The sequence below is a fragment of the Oncorhynchus keta genome, chromosome 23 (genome assembly GCF_023373465.1).
Source record: "Oncorhynchus keta strain PuntledgeMale-10-30-2019 chromosome 23, Oket_V2, whole genome shotgun sequence".
NCBI classification, from domain to species: Eukaryota; Metazoa; Chordata; class Actinopteri; order Salmoniformes; family Salmonidae; genus Oncorhynchus; species Oncorhynchus keta.
In genome coordinates this window covers 44,176,073-44,196,174 of record NC_068443.1, presented here as the reverse complement: position 1 = coordinate 44,196,174, position 20,102 = coordinate 44,176,073, and the positions used below count along the sequence as shown (strand labels likewise).

Sequence of the window (20,102 nt, the reverse complement as noted above, 5' to 3'; positions counted from 1 at the left end):
GGCCTTCAATCGCAAGGCACTACAGAGTGTAATGCGAACGGCTCAATACATCACTGGGGCCAAGCTTCCTGCCATCCAGGACCTCTGTACCAGGCGGTGTCAGAGGAAGGCCCTAAAAATTGTCAGACTCCAGCCACCCTAGTCATAAACTGTTCTCTCTGCTACCGCACAGCAAGCGTGACCAGAGCGCCATGTCTAGTTCTAAGAGGCTTCTAAAACAGCTTCTACCCCCAAGCCATAAGACTCCTGAACATCTAGTCAAATGGCTACCCAGACTATTTGCATTGCACCCTCCCCCCCCTCTCCACATCACTGCCACTCTGTTATCATCAATGCATAGTCAATTGAATAACTCTACCTGCATGTACATACTACCTCAACTAACCGGTCGGTGCCCCCGCACATTGACTCTGTACCGAAGGTTGAAAGTCATGCGTCCTCCGATACACAACCCAACCAAGCCGCACTGCTTCTTAACACACAGCGCATCGCACCCGGAGGCCAGCCGCACCAATGTGTTGGAGGAAATACCGTGCACCTGGCAACCTTGGTTAGCATGCACTGCGCCCGGCCCGCCACAGGAGTCGCTGGTGCGCGATGAGACAAGGACATCCCTACCGGCCAAACCCTCCCTAACCCAGACGAAGCTAGGCCAATTGTGCGTCGCCCCACGGACCGCTCTTATTCTTATCTGTATTTATTTTTTTAAGCTGCACTGTTGTTTAGGGGCTCGTAGATAAGCATTTCACTGTAAGTTCTACAGCTGTTGAATTTGTCGCATGTGACTCATAAAGTTTGATTTAATTTGAACTGTTCAGAGGAGACTGAGTGAATCAGGCCTTCATGGTTGAATTTCTGCAAAGAAACCATGACTAAAGGACACCAATAAGAAGACTTGCTTGGAAAGAAACACAAGCAATTGACATTGGATGGAAATTAAATTAGATTTTTGGTTCCAACCGCCGTGTCTTTGTGAGACGCAGAGTATTTATTTTTAAATGTTGACTTTATTTAACTAATAAGAACAAGTTCTTATTTACAATGATGGCCTATACCGGCCAAAACCAGGATGATGCTGGACCAATTGTGCACTGCCCTATGGGACTCCCAATCACAGCCGTTTGTGATAGTCTGGATTCAAACCAGGGTGTCTGTAGTGACGCCTCTAACACTGAGATGCAGTGCCTTAGACCGATGTGCCACTCGGGAGTAGGTGAATGGATGATCTCTGCATTTGTGTTTCTCATCATGAAGCATGGAGGAGGTGATGGTGTTGGGGCTCTTTACTGGGGACACCGTCTGTAGTTTATTTAGAATGTAAGGCACACTTAACCAGCATGGCTACCACAGCATTCTGCAGCGATACCCCATCCCATTTGGTTTGGGCTTAGTGGGACAATCATTTGTATTTTAACAGGACAATGACCCAAAACACACCTACAGGCTGTGTAAGGGCTATTTGACCAAGAAGGAGAGTGATGGGGAGCTGCATCAGATGACCTGGCCTCCACAATCACCTGACCTCAACACAATTGAGATGGTTTGGGATGAGTTGGACTGCAGAGTAAAGGAAAAGCAGCCAACAAGTGCTCGCATTATGTGGGGACTCCTTCAAGACGGTTGGAAAAGCATTCCAGGTAGTCACTCATGAAGTAGGTTGAGAGAATGCCAAGAATGTGCTAAGCTTTCATCAAGGCAAATGGTGGCTACTTTGAAGAATCTAAAATGTAAAATTACACTTTTTTGGTTACTACATGATTCCATATGTGTTATTTTATCGTTTTGATGTCTTCACTATAATTTTACAATGTAGAAAATAGTACTAATAAATAAAAACCCTTGAATGAGTATTAAGTGTCCAAACGTTTAACTGTTTTGTACAGATAATTATCAGACTCGGGTTACAAACGCTGGTAAACACACAAATACCTTTCGTTAAAAACAATCGACAAAAGTAGTGCATTGGGCCTTTACTAGTCTTTTAGTAGAGGACCAATTTACATGTCTTCAAGGCGAGCAATCGTTATTTTATTGTTGCAATGTTTAGAATCCTGTTGACCTTGAACGTGGAGATTCATTTCCGGGTTATGTTTTTTCATGGCCTTCAAAATAAATGCCCTCTATAATTGAAAACTTGTATTCATTCAATAAATAGGCTAAACTATTTGTATGATGAATAATGTTATTGTAACTATAAGGTACAAATGCATTTTGTGTGGTTGATCGCTTTTTAATTTGATTTCCGGAAGTAACTTTTTTTTTCTGCCTCAAACTTCCGACGAAATGTTTACGACTGGAACGTTTACCGCTTTTGTCAAATTAACGTCAGAGTTGATTTTTCGTCGCAAAAAAAAAAGGCAAACTTACGAAGCAGTTAATGAAAATTAACATAGCAGGTTAGCGTATTGACATTGTTGTGCTTTTTACTTACATTTTCCAATAACTGGATCCCTTCTAACCATTACCAACTGATTATTTTATATATGATATGGCGCTACCGGCTGTCAATCGTGCGCTCTTTGCTAATAGGAGTCAAATACAACTATTTAGTTCAGAGGTCTTACGCAACCTGTCATTAAGTAGCCGATTCAATTTTAAGACACAATCATTGCGATGTCTGAAAACGGTGACTTCTCAATCTAGTGCTGTTACGGTGCACAGAAGGTCACAGCTATACCGGCGGATATGCGAAAGCAACGGGGAGGAAAATAGTCGTGCTACGAGTAACTGGACTTATGCAATGTGGAGTGCAATTGGTAAGTAAGTTATTGTCATGTTAGATATCAAATCAAATTTATTTGTATAGCCCTTCGTACATCAGCTGATATCTCTAAGTGCTGTACAGAAACCCAGCCTAAAACCCCAAACAGCAAGCAATGCAGTACTCTTCCTTAGTGGGTGTCATTGTCAGTATTTTAAATTGCAGTCAAAAGGCTATCATCAATCATCTTTTCCATTGCTGTGCATATGATTTGCGTAGCTATGAGTGCTTCATGAAATGCAATTACAAGAACATGTATTTGTATTTCTACATGTGAATAACCGGCCATTTACGTCATTAAGTGTTTTATAATGCATCTCTCTCTCCCTCTCCTTCGTGATAGCGTTTTCTCTCTTCAGCAAAGCTGAGGAGGACACCAGAACTGAGGCTCAGAAGAAAGAAGATGAGATCATTTTACTTTTGAAGAGAGCCAAGGTAGTTAATTGTCATCGCTGTAGGCAACTCCTCAATTTAGTTTTTTTTAGCAGTCATCTAAACAAGAGGGCTACAGTAGCACGTAGCCCTTGATCACGACTCTGTTAAATTACATTCCACATATGGTTTTGGGAGCATAAGGACCTTGTAAAAAATAAAAATAAAAAATAAATACCTAAAGGTTAAATTGATACACTTCTTGGTAGTGTTCTCCATGTTACGTGTTCATGAAAACAGACATTAGACGAGGTAACCACCTGTACTAATTAGCTATCTAGCTTGCTCTGAACATTTGTCTGTAAGCCAACTCGGGAAGTGTAGCGGAAATGTACACTGAACAAAAATATAAACCCAACATGTAAAGTGTTGCACCCATGTTTCATGAGCTGAAATAAAAGATCCCCGAAATGTTCCATGCGCACAAAAAGCTTATTTCTCTAAAATGTTGTGCACAAACTTGTTTGTATCCATGTTAGTATTTCTCCTTTGTCAAGATAACCCATGCACCTGACAGGTGTGCAATAGATGTCTCAAGTTTTTAGGGAGTGTGCAATTGGCATGGTGGCTGCAGGAATGTCCACCAGAGCTGTTGCCAGAGAATTACATTTTCGTTTCTCTACCATAAGCCACCTCATCGTTGTTTTAGAGAATTTGGAAGTATGTCCAACCGGCCTCACAACTGTAGACCACGTGTATGGCACCGTGTGGGCGAGTGGTTTGCTAATGTCAACCTTGTGAATAGAGTGCCCCATGTTGGCGGTGGGTTTATGGTATGGGCAGGCATAAGCTACGGACAACGAACACAATTGCATGTTATCGATGGCAATTTTAAAGCATTAAAAATACAGTGAGATCCTGAGGCCCATTTTTTTGTTTTATTTAAACACGGTATTTTTGAGTATCAGATGCATATCTGTAATCCCAGCATTATGAAATCCATAGATTAGGGCCTAATGAAATTATTTCAATTGAGTAATTTCCTCAAACTGTAACTCAATCAATTCAATTGTTGTGTGTTGCGTTTTTATATTTTTGTTCAGTGTAGTTTCCTCGGATGGAGGCAACCATAGCTATATGGACCTGTGCAAAACTGAAATAGTAAGTGTATTTTTTTTATTTTAATTGAAGGATTCTTTCTCACTGATGAAAGATAAGGACCATATGTTTCGAAAGCTGTATCGCAAGCGATTTATCATTGATGTTTCTAAATGTTAAAACACAGATTCAGAATTGTAGTTCACATGAGCCAGTTGTGGGTGACGCTAATGGCTGAAAACTGTAGGGAGAAGGCAGAATGCCACCTAGAGTTTGAGAGCTGCACTACTGGTCAAAAGTTTTAGAACACCTAAAACAATCAAGAGTTTTTCTTTAGTTTTACTATTCTCTACATTGTAAAATAATAGTGAAGACATCACAACTATGAAATAACACATATGGAATCATGTAATAACCAAAAAAGTGTTAAACAAATCAAGATATTTGAGATTCTTCAAATAGCCAGCCACCCTTTGTCTTTAAACATTTTTTTACTAGGCAAGTCAGTTAAGAACAAATTCTTATTTTCAATGACGGCCTAGGAACAGTGGGTTAACTGCCTGTTCAGGAGCAGAACGACAGATTTGTACCTTGTCAGCTCGGGGGTTCGAACTTGCAACCTTTCGGTTACTAGTCCAACACTCTAACCACTAGGCTACCCTGCCGCTGTCTTGATGACAGCTTTGCACAATCTTGGCATTCTCTCAACCTGCTTTGAGGTAGTCACCTGGAATACATTTCAATTAAAATATGTGTGCCTTGTTAATTTGTGGAATTTCATTCCTCCTTAATGCGTTTGAGCCAATCAGTTGTGTTGTGACAAGGTAGGGGTGGTATACAGAAGACAGCCCTATTTGGTAGAAGACCAAGTCCATATTATGACAAGAACAGCTCAAATAAGCAAAGAGAAATGACATATCATCATTACTATAAGACATGAAGGTCAGTCAATTTCAAGAACTTTGAAAGTTTCTTCAAGTGCAGTCGCAAAAAACATCAAGCGCTATGATGAAAGTGGCTCTCATGAGGACCGCCACAGGAATGGAAGACCCAGAGTTACCTCTGCTGCAGAGGATAAGTTCATTAGAGTTACCAGCCTCAGAAATTGCAGCCCAAATAAATGCTTCAGGGTTCAAATAACAGATACATGTCAACATCTGTTCAGAGGAGACTGTGGATCAGGCCTTCATGGTTTAATTGCTGCGAAGAAACCACTACTCAAGGACACCAATAATAAGAAGACTTGCTTGGGCCAAGAAACACGAGCAATGGACATTAGACTGGTGGAAATTAATAGATTTTTGGTTCCAACCGCCCGTGTCTTTTGTGAGACGCAGTGTGGGTGAATGGATGACCTCCGCGTGTGTATTTCCCACTGTGAAGCATGGAGGAAGTATGATGGTGTGGGGGTGCTTTGCTGGTGACACTGTCTTTGACTTATTTAGAATTCAAGGCACACTTAACCAGCATGGCTACCACAGCATTCTGCAACGATACGCCATCCCATCTGGTTTGGGCTTAGTGGGACTATCATTTGGTTTTCAACAGGACAATGACCCAACACACAGAGTGAACTGTTTATTTGTCAATGGCATTTGTATAATGTCTTTCTTTACATTATGTCCGAGTAACATTGATGTGTCTTCTGTCCCAGCTCAGTATAATGCGTGGGCAGCTGCATGGAGCCAATGGATTCCTTCACCAGGCAATTGCGCTGGCCCACCAGTCTCGCAATACACAAGCAATCATCTACACCTACAGCCTGGTAAAAGCCTTGATGATAAAAACGGATGTTTTTAAAGTCTCTTCTGTGCTCATGTTGTCAAGATGGAATAAGGTGTATTTTGCTTACGGAGGCATTTTTGTAAGGGTTTTTAATTTGTCATAGCAAAAAGGTTTGCATGAAAACTCTGCAGTAGATAATTTTATTTTCCCCTGTCTCTACAGATGGCAAACCTTGCCTATGTCCAAGGTGAGCTGGATAATGTGCCATCTTTCTCGTTTCAGTGAACTATTTGCTCTCCCACTTTTGGTATTTACTTTTAAAGGCAATATGACTGTCAGTCACTGCATGGTAACTTCCTGCTGGTCGAAATCGACAACAAAGTTTTTAAATCTGGCAAGAAGACTGCCACTATTTGCGCTTCCCTGTGTATTTATGCTTCAAAGGAGGGCAGAAATTAAGAGCCAATAGAGGATGTCTTGGCATTTTTTATTTATGTTGTCGATGTCTGTTAGCTAGAGGTCAAGGTGATGTCATATTGCGGAGTCTACCGTAAAAATAAATAATAATACATTTATTTTATATACAGTTGAGGTCGAAGTTTACGTACACTTAGTTTGGAGTCATTAAAACTAGTTTTTCAACCACTCCACAAATTTCTTGTTAACAAACTATTGTTTTGGCAAGTCTGTTAGGACATCTACTTTGTGCAGGACACAAGTCATTTTTCCAACAATTGTTTACAGACAGATTATTTCATTTGTAATTCACTGTATCACAATTCCAGTGGGTCAGAAGTTCACATGCACTAAGTTGACTGTGCTTTTAAACAGCTTGGAAAATTCAGGAAAATGTCATGGCTTTGATAGGCTAATTGACATCATTTGAGTCAATTGGAGGTGTACCTGTGGATGTATTTCTAGGCCTAACTTCAAACTCAGTTCCTCTTTGCTTGACATGAGAAAATCAAAAGTAATCAGCCAAGACTTCAGAAAAATAATTGTAGACCTCCACAAGTCTGGTTCATCCTTAAGAGCAATTTCCAAATGCCTGAAGGTACCATGTTCATCTGTACAAACAATAGTACGCAATATAAACACCATGGGACCACGCAGCCGTCATACCGCTCAAGAAGGAGCGGTGTTCTGTGAACTGAACGTACTTTGGTGCGAAAAGTGCAAATCAATCCCAGAACAACAGCAAAGGACCTTGTGAAGATGCTGGAGGACACTGGTACAAACGTTTCTATATCCACAGAAACAAGTCCAATATCAACATAACCTGAAAAGCCGCTCAGCAAGGAAGAAGCCACTCTTCCAAAACCACCATAAAAAGCCAGACTAAGGTTTGCAGTGGCACATGGGGACAAAGATTGCACTGGAGAAATCAGCTCTGAAACCAGATTGCATAGCGGAGAAGGTATGGTCGGTAATCTGTTTGTTGACTTGGCGTTCGAAGGGCAGGGTAGGATAGATATAGGTGTGTAGCAGTTTGGGTCAAGAGTGTATCCCCCTTTGAAGAGGGGGATGACCGCAGCTGCTTTCCAATCTTTGGGAATCTCAGAAGACACGAAAGAGGTTGAACAGGCTAGTAATAGGGGTTGCAACAATTTCTGCAGATAATTTTAGAAAGAAAGGGTCCAGATTGTCTAGCCTGGCTGATTTGTAGGGGTCTAGATTTTGCAGCTCTTTCAGAACATCAGCTGACTGGATTTGGGAGAAGGAGAAATGGGGGAGGCTTGGGAGCGAGTTGCTGTTGGGGGTGCAGTGCTGTTGACCGGGGTAGGGGTAGCCAGGTGGAAAGCATGGTCAGCCGTAGAGAAATGCTTATTGAAATTCTCAATTATAGTGGTGACAGTGTTTCCTATCCTCAGTGCAGTGGGCAGCTGGGAGGAGGTGTTCTTATTCTCCATGGACTTCAGTGTCCCGTAACTTTTTTGAGTTTGTGATGCAGGAAGCAAATTTCTGCTTGAAAAGGCTAGCCTTGGCTTTTCTAACTGCCTGTGTATAATGGTTTCTAGCTTCCCTGAAAAGTTGCATATCACGGGGGCTGTTCGATGCTAATGCAGAACACCATAGGATGTTTTTGTGTTGGTTAAGGGCAGTCATGTCTAGAGAGAACCAAGGGTTATATCTGTTCCTGGTTCTAAATATCTTGACTGGGGCATGCTTATTTAAGATGGTGAGGAAGGTATTTTTTTATATATTTTTTTTAAGCCAGGCATCCTCTACTGACTGAATGAGATCAGGATACCCCGGCCAGGTCGATTAGAAAGGCCTGCTCGCTGAAGTGTTTCAGGGAGCGTTTTACAGTGATGAGTGGAGGTCGTTTGACCGCTGACCCATTACGAATGCAGGCAATGAGGCAGTGAACGCTGATATCTTGGTTGAAGACAGCAGAGGTGTATTTAGAGGGCAAGTTGGTTAGGATGATATCTATGAGGGTGCCCGTGTTTACGACTTTGGGGTGGTACCTGGTAGGTTCATTGATAATTTGTGCGAGATTGAGGGCATTAACCTTAGATTGTAGGATGGCCGGGGTGTTAAACATGTTCTAGTTTAGGTCGCCTAGCAACACAAGCTCTGAAGATAGATGGGGGCAATCAGTTCACATATTGTGTCCAGGGCACAGCTGGGTGCAGAGGGTGGTCTATAGCAGGCGGCAACAGTGAGAGACTTGTTTTTAGAAAGGTGGATTTTTAAAAGTATAAGTTCAAATTGTTTGGGTACAGACCTGGATAGTAGGACAGAACTGTGAACTCTGAACTCAGAATTTAAAGGCAATGCTACCAAAAACTAATTGAATGTATGTAAACTTCTGACCCACTGGGAATGTGATGAAAGAAATAAAAGCTGACATCACTCTACTATTATTCTGACATTTCAACTTCTTAAAAAAGTTGATCATAACTGACATAAGACAGGGAATTTTTATTAGGATTAAATGTCAGGAATTGTGAAAAACATTTTTAAATGTATTTGGCTAAGGTGTATGTAAACTTCCGACTTCAACTGTAGCTCTTTTCATTACAAACAATAATGTCAAAGTCGCTTGAAAAACAAACATATGTAGGGGTTTGGCAGTTCATAGTTGGTCTTCCACAGCTTCAGATGTCTAGGCAGTTTGGAAAGGCATTAAGTCAGTTGGTGGCTTGAGTGGAGGGAGCATCGATGATACAGACGGGTAGGGAGACAACGTCAGTCACATAATGGTAGACAGGCCCGGAGCTCTTCATCAGGCACCTTGTCTCCTTTTCCAGAAGTAGGCTCGGTCATCCACCATCAAAGCGTAGCACCCACCTGGGTAATGTTTTGGCGACTGTAAAAGCGGCAGAAAAGACCACCACGCTTAGTCTGGAACAGGCGAGCCTCGGCCATTGCCTCGCATCACAGTCCCCCACATCCTTCCAGGAACAGGTGTAACAAAAAGCCAGTGATGTGAAGCCATTCCGTTTTACTAAGCTCATAATGCATTAAGTATATTCTTAAAGAATCAATAGTATATAATTAATTGAAATGACCATTGGGCAGAGGTAAATATGCTAGATTGTACCATTTTGCCTACTTCCAGTGGTCACCCCCTGTGCTCTTCTCCCCCAGGCAGAGAAACTGTTCAAAGCGGCCATGAGTTTCATGTTGTCCGGAGGAACACCAGAGGTGAGGGTTGGTCATGTGTTTAAGTAATAGGTTAATAGAAGAGGAATGTTCTGACAACTGGACAGTAGAGTCACTGGGTACTGTGGCATCTTTCTGATTTTGAAAGGATCTGTCATTCTGTCAATCTGTCATTTTACATATTTTGTCAATCTGAAGAAAGGAAGACTGTCTGGAATAAATAAGCGTTTGGCTCATTCTGTTTTCAAAACCATTGGTGTTGAATTGTTGTGGTGTATGTTGCGTTGTTGTCTAGACACTCGAAGCTACTTCAGTTTTTTTTTTTCCCCCTGTTCCTTCTTTTCAAAGGACGACAATGGGGTCATTGAGATGTCCTTGAAGCTAGCTACCATATATGCCGGCCAGAATAAGTAAGTGGACTTCAAAAGTGGAGCAATTGAATCAATTTCGTTCTTTTACAACCAAACGTTCAAAAGTTTGGGGTCACTTAGAAATGTCCCTGTTTTCCATGAAAACATACATGAAATTAGTTGCAAAATTAATAGGAAATATAGTCATGATGTTGACAAGTTTACAAATAATATTTTTTTTATTGAAATAATAATTGCTTCCTTCAAACTTTGCTTTTGTCAAAGAATCCTCCATTTGCAGCAGTTACAGCCTTGCAGATCTTTGGCATTCTAGTTGTCCATTTGTTGATCTAATCTGAAGAGATTTCACCCCATGCTTCCTGAAGCACCTTCCACATAAGGTCAAGCTGCTCCCACAACCCCTCAATAGGGTTGAGATGCGGTGACTGCTGGCCACTCCATTATACACACCAGCTGACTGCTTCTTCCCTAAATACTTCTTGCATAGTTTGGAGCTGTGCTTTGGGTCATTGTCCTGTTGTAGGAGGAAATTGGCTCCAATTAAGCGCCGTCCATAGGGTACGGCATGGCGTGGCAAAATGGAGTGATATCCTTCCTTCTTCAAGATCCCTTTTACCCTGTGCAACTCTCCTACTTTAGCACCCCCAGACCATCACATTGCCCCTACCATGCTTGTCAGATGGCGTCAAACACTTCTCCAGTATCTTTTAAAAAATTCTACGTCTCACGAATGTTCTTCTTTGTGACCTGAACACCTCAAACTTAGATTTTTCTGTCCAAATCTTCCTCTGTCCAGTGTCTGTTCTTTTGTCCATCTTAATCTTTTATTTTTATTGGCCAGGCTGAGATATGACTTTTTCTTTGCAACTCTGCCTAGAAGGCCAGCATCCCGGAGTCGCCTCTTTACTGTTGATGTTGAGACTGGTGTTTTGCGGGTACTATTTAATGAAGCTTCCAGTTGAAGACTTGTGATGCGCCTGTTTCTCAAACTAGACACTCTAATGTACTTGTCCTCTTGCTCATTTGTGCACCGGGGCCTCCCACTCCTCTTTCTACTCTGGTTAGAGCCAGTTTGCGCTGTTCTGTGAAGGGAGTAGTACACAGCGTTGTACGAGATCTTCAGTTTCTTGGCAATTTCTCGCATGGAATAGTCTTCATTTCTCAGAACAAGAATGGACTGATGAGTTTCAGGAGAAATTCTTTGTTTCTGAGCCTGTAATCAAACCCACAAATGCTGATGCTCCAGATACTCAACTCGTCTAAAGAAGGCCAGTTTTATTGCTTTTTTAATCAGAACGACAGTTTTCAGCTTTGCTAACATAATTGCAAAAGGGTTTTCTAATGATCAATTAGCCTTTTAAAACGACAAACGCACCATTGGAACACAGGAGTGATGGTTGTTGATAATGGGCCCCTGTACGCTAATATAGATATTCCATTAAAAAAATCTGTTTCCAGCTGCAATAGTCATTTACAACATTAACAATGTCTACACTGTATTTCTGATCAATTTGATGTTATTTTAATGGACATAAAATGAGCTTTTCTTTCAAGAACAAGGACATTTCTCAGTGACCCCAAACTTTTGAACGGTAGTGTATATATTTTGTAAATGGAAGGTTTTGTGTCCAGACACTTTTGTTGTTGTTGATTTCACTTGTTTTTGACCAACTTATTGGCAACCAGCGATTGACTTCCTCGTCCTCGTTGTGCAGTACGGGGGGCTCGGAAAAAAACTGAACAAATGCGCCAAAAAACACCCAAATACATCCTTTTAGAAAACCAACATTTCTTCATACATTGATACAGGTATTTACATATGAAATGGTGTCATTCTGAACTTTATCCGCAACGTTATATTTCAGTTTGTGGCACCCGGAGTTGTACCTTTCCGTCTATTCTAGCAGCAGGCTACACGGAGAATGAAATAGCTGGATAGGGAAAACCCCTTGAACATTGGGAGGTACATTTGTTTTGGATAGTAGCTAGCCAGCTTAGTTGAAGAGTGCCGTATACACCATTTAAATAGGCTTTCAAGCCAAAGTTGAGAAATCATTTTCTGTGGTTGGCTATAGTCAGATGGGCAGTATTTCTATTACATGTATTTTAAATAATTATTTGAATTACTTCTGAGTATTTTGTATGTTGTATTACACTGGAATTAACTATACTCAAATGTATTTTGTAACAAGATACTTTTGAAAGCTGTAATTTGTTTTTTCAAAATAGTTTTATTTTCTCTTTTTTAAATTTTTAATAGTGGTTCTCAATTTTGTGGCCCCCTTTCACCCTACATTGGTATCGAAAGTCTGATGGCATGATGGTGTGGTAAGAGAATCTGCTAAATGAACTCAATTTAAGGACTATCCATTGCGCACTACAAATGAAGGTAATTTACATTTGAGCTGACGTTTACCGTGTGCTTTGCAGTTGATTTATTTTTTGGGTCATTTAGCAGACGCTCTTATCCAGAGTGACAGTGAAAGACGTTTATGTAACCGTTACTGAGAACGTTGCTGCTGTTCGGCCGGCAACTTGCAAATGTATTTTAAAATACTAAATACATGTATTTTAAATACAATACTTTTTCAAAAGTATTGTATTTATTTAAAAATATTTTATTTTGATAAATTGGTCATTTGGGTATTTTGTAGTTGTATTTTGTCATTTTATGCCCATCCCTGGTTATAGTCCTGTAGTAGTATATTATTATAATATGACTACATTTCACAATCCACCCCCAAATTTGACATATCACAGTTCACCATATATGATGTGTAACCTTATATTTAAATGTATGTTTTCCTTTCTTCTCAGGAATGACCTGGCAGAGACTGGTTTCCAGTTTTGCACTGAATCCCTTGAAGCCAAGTTAGAGCAATTCAAGGAACTTTCTGCTGAGGAACAGTCAGGTATCTAATGACCATCAATTTGTTATTCTTTGCTGTAGTAGCATAAGATTCTATGTTTTGTGTGTGTGGCACAACTTCCTAATGCCACACTGATCCTCAACAGGGGGGCCCCACAGGGTAGCGTGCTCAGCCACCTCCTGTACTCCCTGTTCACCCACATCTCCAACTCAATCATCAAGTTTGCTGACAACACAACAGTGATAGGCCTGATTTACCGACAATGACGAGACAGCCTACGGGGAGGTGGTGAGAGCCCTGGCGGAGTGGTGCCAGGAAAATAACCTGCACCTTCAAGACTGCTGTCTTATCTACATAGTCATTGAACACTGGTCACTTTAATAATGTTTACATGCTGTTTTACCCACTTTGTGTATATGCTGTATTCTAGTCATGGCTCATCCTATATAAGTACTCAGACCCTTTACTCAGTACTTTGTTGTACCACCTTTGGCAGTGATTACAGCCTCAAGTCTTCTTGGTATGACGCTACTAGCTTGGTACATCTGTATTTAGGAAGTTTCTCCCATTCTTCTCTGCAGATCCTCTCAAGCTCTGTCAGGTTGGATGGGGAGCGTTGCTGCACAGTTATTTTCAGGTCTCTCCAGAGATGTTCGATCGGGTTCAAGTCCGGGCTCTGGCTGGGCCACTCGAGGACATTCAGAGATTTGTCCTGAATCCACTTCTGCCTTGTCTTGGCTAAGTGCTTAGAGTCGTTGTCCTGTTGGAAGGTGAACCTTAGCCCTAATCTGAGGTCCTTAGTGCTTTGGAACAGGTTTTCATCAAGGATCTCTCTGTAGTCTGCTCCGTTCATCTTTCCCTTGACCCTGACTAGTCTCCCAGTCCCTGCCATTGAAAAACATCCCCACAGCATGATGCTGCCACCACCATGCTTCATTATAGGGATGGTGCCAGGCTTCCTCCAGACGTGACACTTGGCATTCAGGCCAAAGAGTTCAATCTTAATCTTGTTTTTCATGGTCTGAGTATCCTTTTGTTGCCTTTAGGCAAACTCCACGCGGGCTGTCATGTGCCTATTTTACTGAGGAGCGATTTCTGTCTGGCCACTCTACCATAAAGGCCTGATTGGTGGCGAGCTGTGGAGATGGTTGTCCTTCTGGAAGGTTCTCCCATCTCCACAGAGGAACTCTGGAGCTCTGTCAGAGTGACCAGGTTCTTGGTCACTCTGTCAGAGTGACCAGGTTCTTGGTCACCTCCCTGACCAATGCCCTTCTCCCCCAATTGCTTAGTTTGGCTGGGCTCTAGTGTTAGGAATCCCTTTGGCCCGACAGTCTAGAGGGGATGGTAACGAGACCCGTAACATAACTCATTCAAAGTGTAATAGTGACAGTACGAACAAAAAAACCACAGACAACTTAATTAACGTCAAACACTCACGGTTTATTTGAAAACACACGGTAAAGGGGGGTGGGGGGGCAGGAAAAGGGGGCTGAGCTGGACCCAAGGAAAGAAACAAATATCCCAAAACACCCCTAAACTAGACTAGCCTACTACTATACAGCTAACTAACCAACCAAAAATACAGTGGGTGGTCCGCCCAGTTCTACCTAGTGTTCTTAGACATATAGTCCTACGGGTAGTGTATGCCCATGGGCAACTTGTCTTGGTTCCCCCTTTTCCCACCATCAAACAAACACCACAACAAAATAACAATACTCACAGGTGGGGACAAAGTGATATGCTAAAACAAAAGAGATCTACAGAGATTGCATGACCGAGAGGTTGAGCTTTTGAGAAAACAACTGACAGGGTTTTTAAACCAAGGGAAAGGGGATGTGATTGGGTAATGGAAACAGGAGGAGGTGTGTCTTATGATTAGCGACTGATTGGGGAATGATGATTGCCACCTGTGAGGAGGGGAGAAGGAGAGAAAAGAAATACACACACAGGATACACACAGAATACTTGTATCTGTAACATATAGGAAGAGTCTTGGTAGTACCAAACATCTTCCATTTAAGATTGGAGGCCACTGTGTTCTTGGGGACCTTCAATGCTGCAGAAATGTTTTGGGACCCATCTCCAGATCTGTACTTTGACACAATCCTGTCTCGGGGCTCTACAGCCAAATCCTTCGACCTCATGGCTTGGTTTTTGCTCTGACATGCACTGTCAACTGTGGGACCTTGCATAGACAGGTGTGTGCCTTTCCAAATCATGTCCAATCAATTGAATTTACCACAGGTGGACTCCAAGTTGTAGACATAGCTCAAGGATAATTAATGAAACAGGATGCACCTGAGCTCAATTTCGAGGCTCATCGCAAAGGGTCTGAATACACAAACTGCCTTGTTCAGGGGCAGAAGGACAGATTTGTACCTTGTCAGCTCGGGGATTCGATCTTGCAACCTTTCGGTTACTAGTCCAACGCTCTAACCACTAGGCAACCCTGCCGCCAAATTCCAGTGGGTCAGAAGTTTACATACACTGAGTTGACTGCCTTTTTAAACAGCTTTTAAAATTCCAGAAAATTATGTCATGGCTTTAGAAGCTTCTGATAGGCTAATTGACATAATTTGAGTCAATTGGAGGTGTAACCTGTGGATGTATTTCAAGGCCTACCTTCAAACTCCGTGCCTCTTTGCTTGACATCATGGGAAAATCAAAAGAAATCAGCCAAGGAAAAACATTTTTAAACCTCAAGTCTGGTTCATCCTTGGGAGCAATTTCCAAATGCCTAAAGGTACCACGTTCATCTGTACAAACAATAGTAATCAGGTATAAACACCATGGGACCACGCAGCCGTCATCTGCTCAGGAAGGAGCGGTGTTCTGTCTCCAAGAGCTGAATGTACTTTGGTGCGAAAAGTGCAACTCAATCCCAGAACAAAAGGACCTGGTGAAGATGCTGGAGGACACTGGTACAAATCATACTTTTTGGAGAAATGTCCTCTGGTCTGATGAAACAAAAATAGAACCATCTTGCCATAATGACCATTGTTATGTTTGGATGAAAAAAGGGGAGGCTTGCAAGCCCAAGAACACCATCCCAACCGTGAAGCATGGGGGTGGCAGCATCATGGGGGTGCTTTGCTGCAGGAGGGACTGGTATAAGGTGCACTTAACAAAATAATGGGCATCATGAGAAAGGACAATTAAGTGGATACATTGAAGCAACATCTCACGCCAAAATTCACACCACTTATTGTTGGAACTTGTAGAAGGCTACCTGAAACGTTTGACCCATGGTAAAACATTTAAAGGCAATGCTATTAATTAGGTGTATGTGAACTTCTGACCCACTGGGAATGTGATGAAAGAAATAAAAGCTGAAATAAATAATTCTTTCTACTATTATTCTGGCATTTCACATTCTTAAAATAAAATGGTGCTACCTACGACAGGGAATTTACCTAGCTTACCTACGACAGGGAATGTTTACTAGGATTAAATGTCAGATTGTGAAACTGAGTTTACATGTATTTGGCTAAGGTGTATGTAAAGTTCCGACTTCAACTGTGTACATACATACATATATATATATATATATATATACAATAACATTCAAAAGTCTGTACACATCTACTCTTTCCAGGATTTCTTTATTTTTACTTTTTTCTACATGGTAGAATAATAGTGAAGACATCAAAACTATGAAATCACATAGAAACCAAAAAAGTGTTAAACAAATCAAAATATATTTGAGATTCTACAAATAGCCAGTATCGCGATACTCGTTAGTATCGTTGCAAGGAAACGAAACACGATGCCCCTTTAACATCTTTAGGAAAACATCCCTAATGTTGTCATCCACAGTCACGTGTTTATTTTCCAAGCTATAGCACACAATACTTTACATTCAGCAGATTTTTAAAGGACCAAAGAATTTGGTCTGCTTCATGTGACGTGATCTTCTGAAAAGTTGTGAAACCTTGCTTTTGTATGTGCATTCAACTTTCGTGACCCTTCCTTTTGATATTGAGCTCGCTGACTGCATCCCTCCTCGTGTTTCTCCCTCTTTTCAGAGGAGTTGCGAATGGAGACCCGGCTGCTGCTGGGCCTGACCTTGGACTCCCACGCTCGCTACATGGCCGCCACACACCGCCTGAGCCGGGCGGCACTGGACTACAAGCGAGCCCTACTGATCTGCCAGGAAGAGCAGGGAGAGACCCACCCACAGGTACCAGTTGTTAAATGTTTAGGCATTTTAGATAGAACGCCTGTTTTTGTTCTCTCCACAAAATTTAATGGATTATTTTAAAGTATATATCCGAGTTCAAATGTTTTCTTTTGTTTATTGAAACGTCACTGAAATGAAGAAACAATGTTTATACAACCTATTGGAAAGTTTTGGGTTGGGACCTAAAGACTTACCGTCACCTCTACTGTGGTGTTAAAGACAACCGATTGGAACGTAATGGGTTGGGACCTAAAGACTTACCGTCACCTCTACTGTGGTGTTAAAGACAACCGATTGGAACGTAATGGGTTGGGAAAAAGACACGATGCCCCTTTACCATCTTTAAAGAAACCATCCGTAGTGGGTTGGGACCTAAAGACAGTCACCTCTACCGTGGTTTATTTGGAACAAGTGGGTTGGGACCTAAAGACTTACCATCACCTTTACATTCGTGGATTTGTTAAAGACAACCAAAGAATTTGGTCTGCTTCTACTGTGGTGTTAAAGATCTTCTGAAAAGTTGGGAAAGACCGTGGTGTTAAAGACAACCTGGAACGTAGTGGGTTGGGACCTGCTTTTGTATGTGCATTCATTCAACTTTGGTGTTAAAGACCCTTCCTTTTGATGTTGGGTTGGGACCTAAAGACTACCGTCATCCCTCCTGTGGTGTTAAAGACAACCTATTGGAACGGAGTGGGGGGACCCTAAAGACTTACCGTCACCTCTACCGTGGTGGCCTGACTTGGACTCCCACGCTTGGAACATGGCCGCCTAAAGACTTACACCGCCTGAGCCGGGTTGGGACCTAAAGACTTACCGTCAGCCCTACTGTGGTGTTAAAGACAACCTATTGGAACGTAGTGGTTTGGGACCCTAAAGACCCACCTCTACCGTGGTGTTAAAGACAACCTATTGGAACATAGTGGGTTAAATACCGTTCTAGGCACCGTGGTGTTAAAGACAACCTATTGGAACGTAGTGGGTTTTTAAAGTTCTCTACCGTGGTGTTAAAGACAACCTATTGGAAAGTGGGTTGGGACCTAAAGACTTGGACCTTACCGTGGTTTAAAGACAACCTATTATAGTGGGTTGGGACCTAAAGAGTTCTACCGTGGTTTAAAGACAACCTATTTGTTTAGTGGGTTGGGACCTAAAGACTTACCGTCACCTCTACCGTGGTGTTAAAGACAACCTATTGGAACGTAGTGGGTTGGGACCTAAAGACTTACCGTCACCTCTACTGTGGTGTTAAAGACAACCTATTGGAACGTAGTGGGTTGGGACCTAAAGACTTACCGTCACCTCTACCGTGGTGTTAAAGACAACCTATTGGAACGTAGTGGGTTGGGACCTAAAGACTTACCGTCACCTCTACTGTGGTGTTAAAGACAATTGACAAGAAAGTAATATTGTTCTTGGTCTTCTACAGTCGCTGGTGCTGCTGAGTGACCTGGCCACCATCCTGGACCTGCAGGGCCGCCACGATGAGGCCCTGCCACTGGTAAAGCAGGCCGTGGAGCTGAGCAGAGAAGCCGGGCATCCTGACCAGCACGTGTTGTTGGGAAACATGGCTGGCGTCCTACTGCACAATGGTAAGGAGGGCTAAAAATCAGGACTGGAATTATAGGAGTGCCTTGGTTTCCTCTTCCCTCAACACAAGTCGGTTTTCAATGTCAAAACATTAACTTTTTTATTGAGAATGACTAAATGAATGTAGCTCAGTTGGTAGAGCATGGCTTTTGCAACGTCAAGATAGTGGGTTCGATTCCCAGGACCACCCATATGTAAAAAATGTATTTATGACTAAGTCACTTTGGATAAAAGTGTCTAAATGGCATATTATATTTCTCTATGGACGTTATCCTTCTGGCACAGGTCAGTTTTATAATTTGGTGCAGCTGCATAAGTAACTGTACAGGCATTAACATTAATGGATAACATTTTGTTCAAGGAGGTACTGCGAAGTCTTATCACTGTTAATATCAGAGAATATCTCTGTCGTGTTCATTACGGCGTGCAACAGAAAATGTTTAACTATTTGTAACAGAAAATAAAACTGAGTTTCTTATTGGAGAAACCCAATTCCTAATTCAGTCTGTTTTCGTTCATTTCATGTCAAATGAACACAATCTGTGTGTGTTCCTCCTGGTCCAGGTCTGTTTGAGGAGTCAGTGAAGCTGTACAAGGAGGCCCTGGCTCTGGCCCAGTCTGCAGGAGATGAAGAAGCAGTAGAGCAGATCCGGGAGGGGCTGAAAGAGGTGGACAACAGGAGGAAAGCCAAGAAGGCAGAAACAGAAGCCCCCAAGACTGAGACCGACTGACCAGTTGGATCAACCAAACAAATATTAACACAACCCCAAGACATCTCTGAACATTTCTGTTTGCAAATCTGAAGGGACTGAAATGAATGGGTCATGTATGCACAAGATGCGGAGCACATGGCTTATACACATGGCTTATGTCTTACTCATTTTAGCTCAGGAGGAGAAGGAGAAATGCAATAACACAATCGCACTGTTTTCAAGACAACAGTTTCTTTCTATGGGCATGCAACAATCTCATCTGTGAAACCCTGTAATGTTTTGTCTGTATTGTGTGAAATCTCACTCCAATGAGGTGCTCTTTTGTTGTCAGATTGGCTCAAGATGTAAAAGGGAAAGACTCTGAGCTAAAATGAGTAAGACAAAGCCGGAATTCAGTCAAAGGTAAGTTGTTCGACAAGCGTATTGCACATTTACTTTTAAATTGCCGCTCCTTTATATTTACGCTTGAGACAACATCCGCAACGTTTATCATGAATGTCTTTACGAGCGCCGGGGGAAAATGCCATTTGTTGACAATCCGCTTTCGATTGAATCCCAGCCTGAATAATGACATCTTAGGAGAAGTCATGTGAATGACTATAAATAAAACTGTGTAAGACATGTACAATTTGTGTGTATTACAACACAATAATTTCATACAGACTTGAAAGTGACATGGGACTTAACTGTCAGCTTCAAGAGTGAAATGCCAAATCATTAATTGTATTGTTTTCCCTTTGTGTGAACAACCAAGATATACAATAAGGCCGAGGCTGCGGGTCCGACTTTTCTGGACCCCGCTTACCAGCG

The 20,102-nt window shown here is 41.9% G+C and overlaps 1 protein-coding gene across 2 annotated transcripts; it reads left to right on the top strand.

Annotated features, from left to right (window-relative positions):
* The first annotated feature begins 2,254 nt into the window (after positions 1 to 2,254).
* ttc19 (tetratricopeptide repeat domain 19) lies at positions 2,255 to 19,920 on the top strand. Of its 2 annotated transcripts, XM_035800652.2 has the most exons (11): positions 2,255 to 2,756; positions 3,105 to 3,196; positions 4,237 to 4,294; positions 5,886 to 5,996; positions 6,179 to 6,217; positions 9,554 to 9,610; positions 9,917 to 9,978; positions 12,757 to 12,851; positions 16,835 to 16,989; positions 18,419 to 18,581; positions 19,144 to 19,920. In XM_035800652.2, exons 3-11 carry the CDS (start codon positions 4,271 to 4,273, stop codon positions 19,308 to 19,310), a joined length of 873 nt encoding a protein of 290 aa, XP_035656545.1. In that variant the 5' UTR covers positions 2,255 to 2,756; positions 3,105 to 3,196; positions 4,237 to 4,270; the 3' UTR covers positions 19,311 to 19,920. The 2 variants fall into 2 exon arrangements, with proteins under 2 accessions (XP_035656545.1, XP_035656544.1); XM_035800651.2 differs by lacking the exon at positions 4,237 to 4,294 and having other exon boundaries at positions 2,256 to 2,756.
* The last annotated feature ends 182 nt before the right edge of the window (positions 19,921 to 20,102 follow it).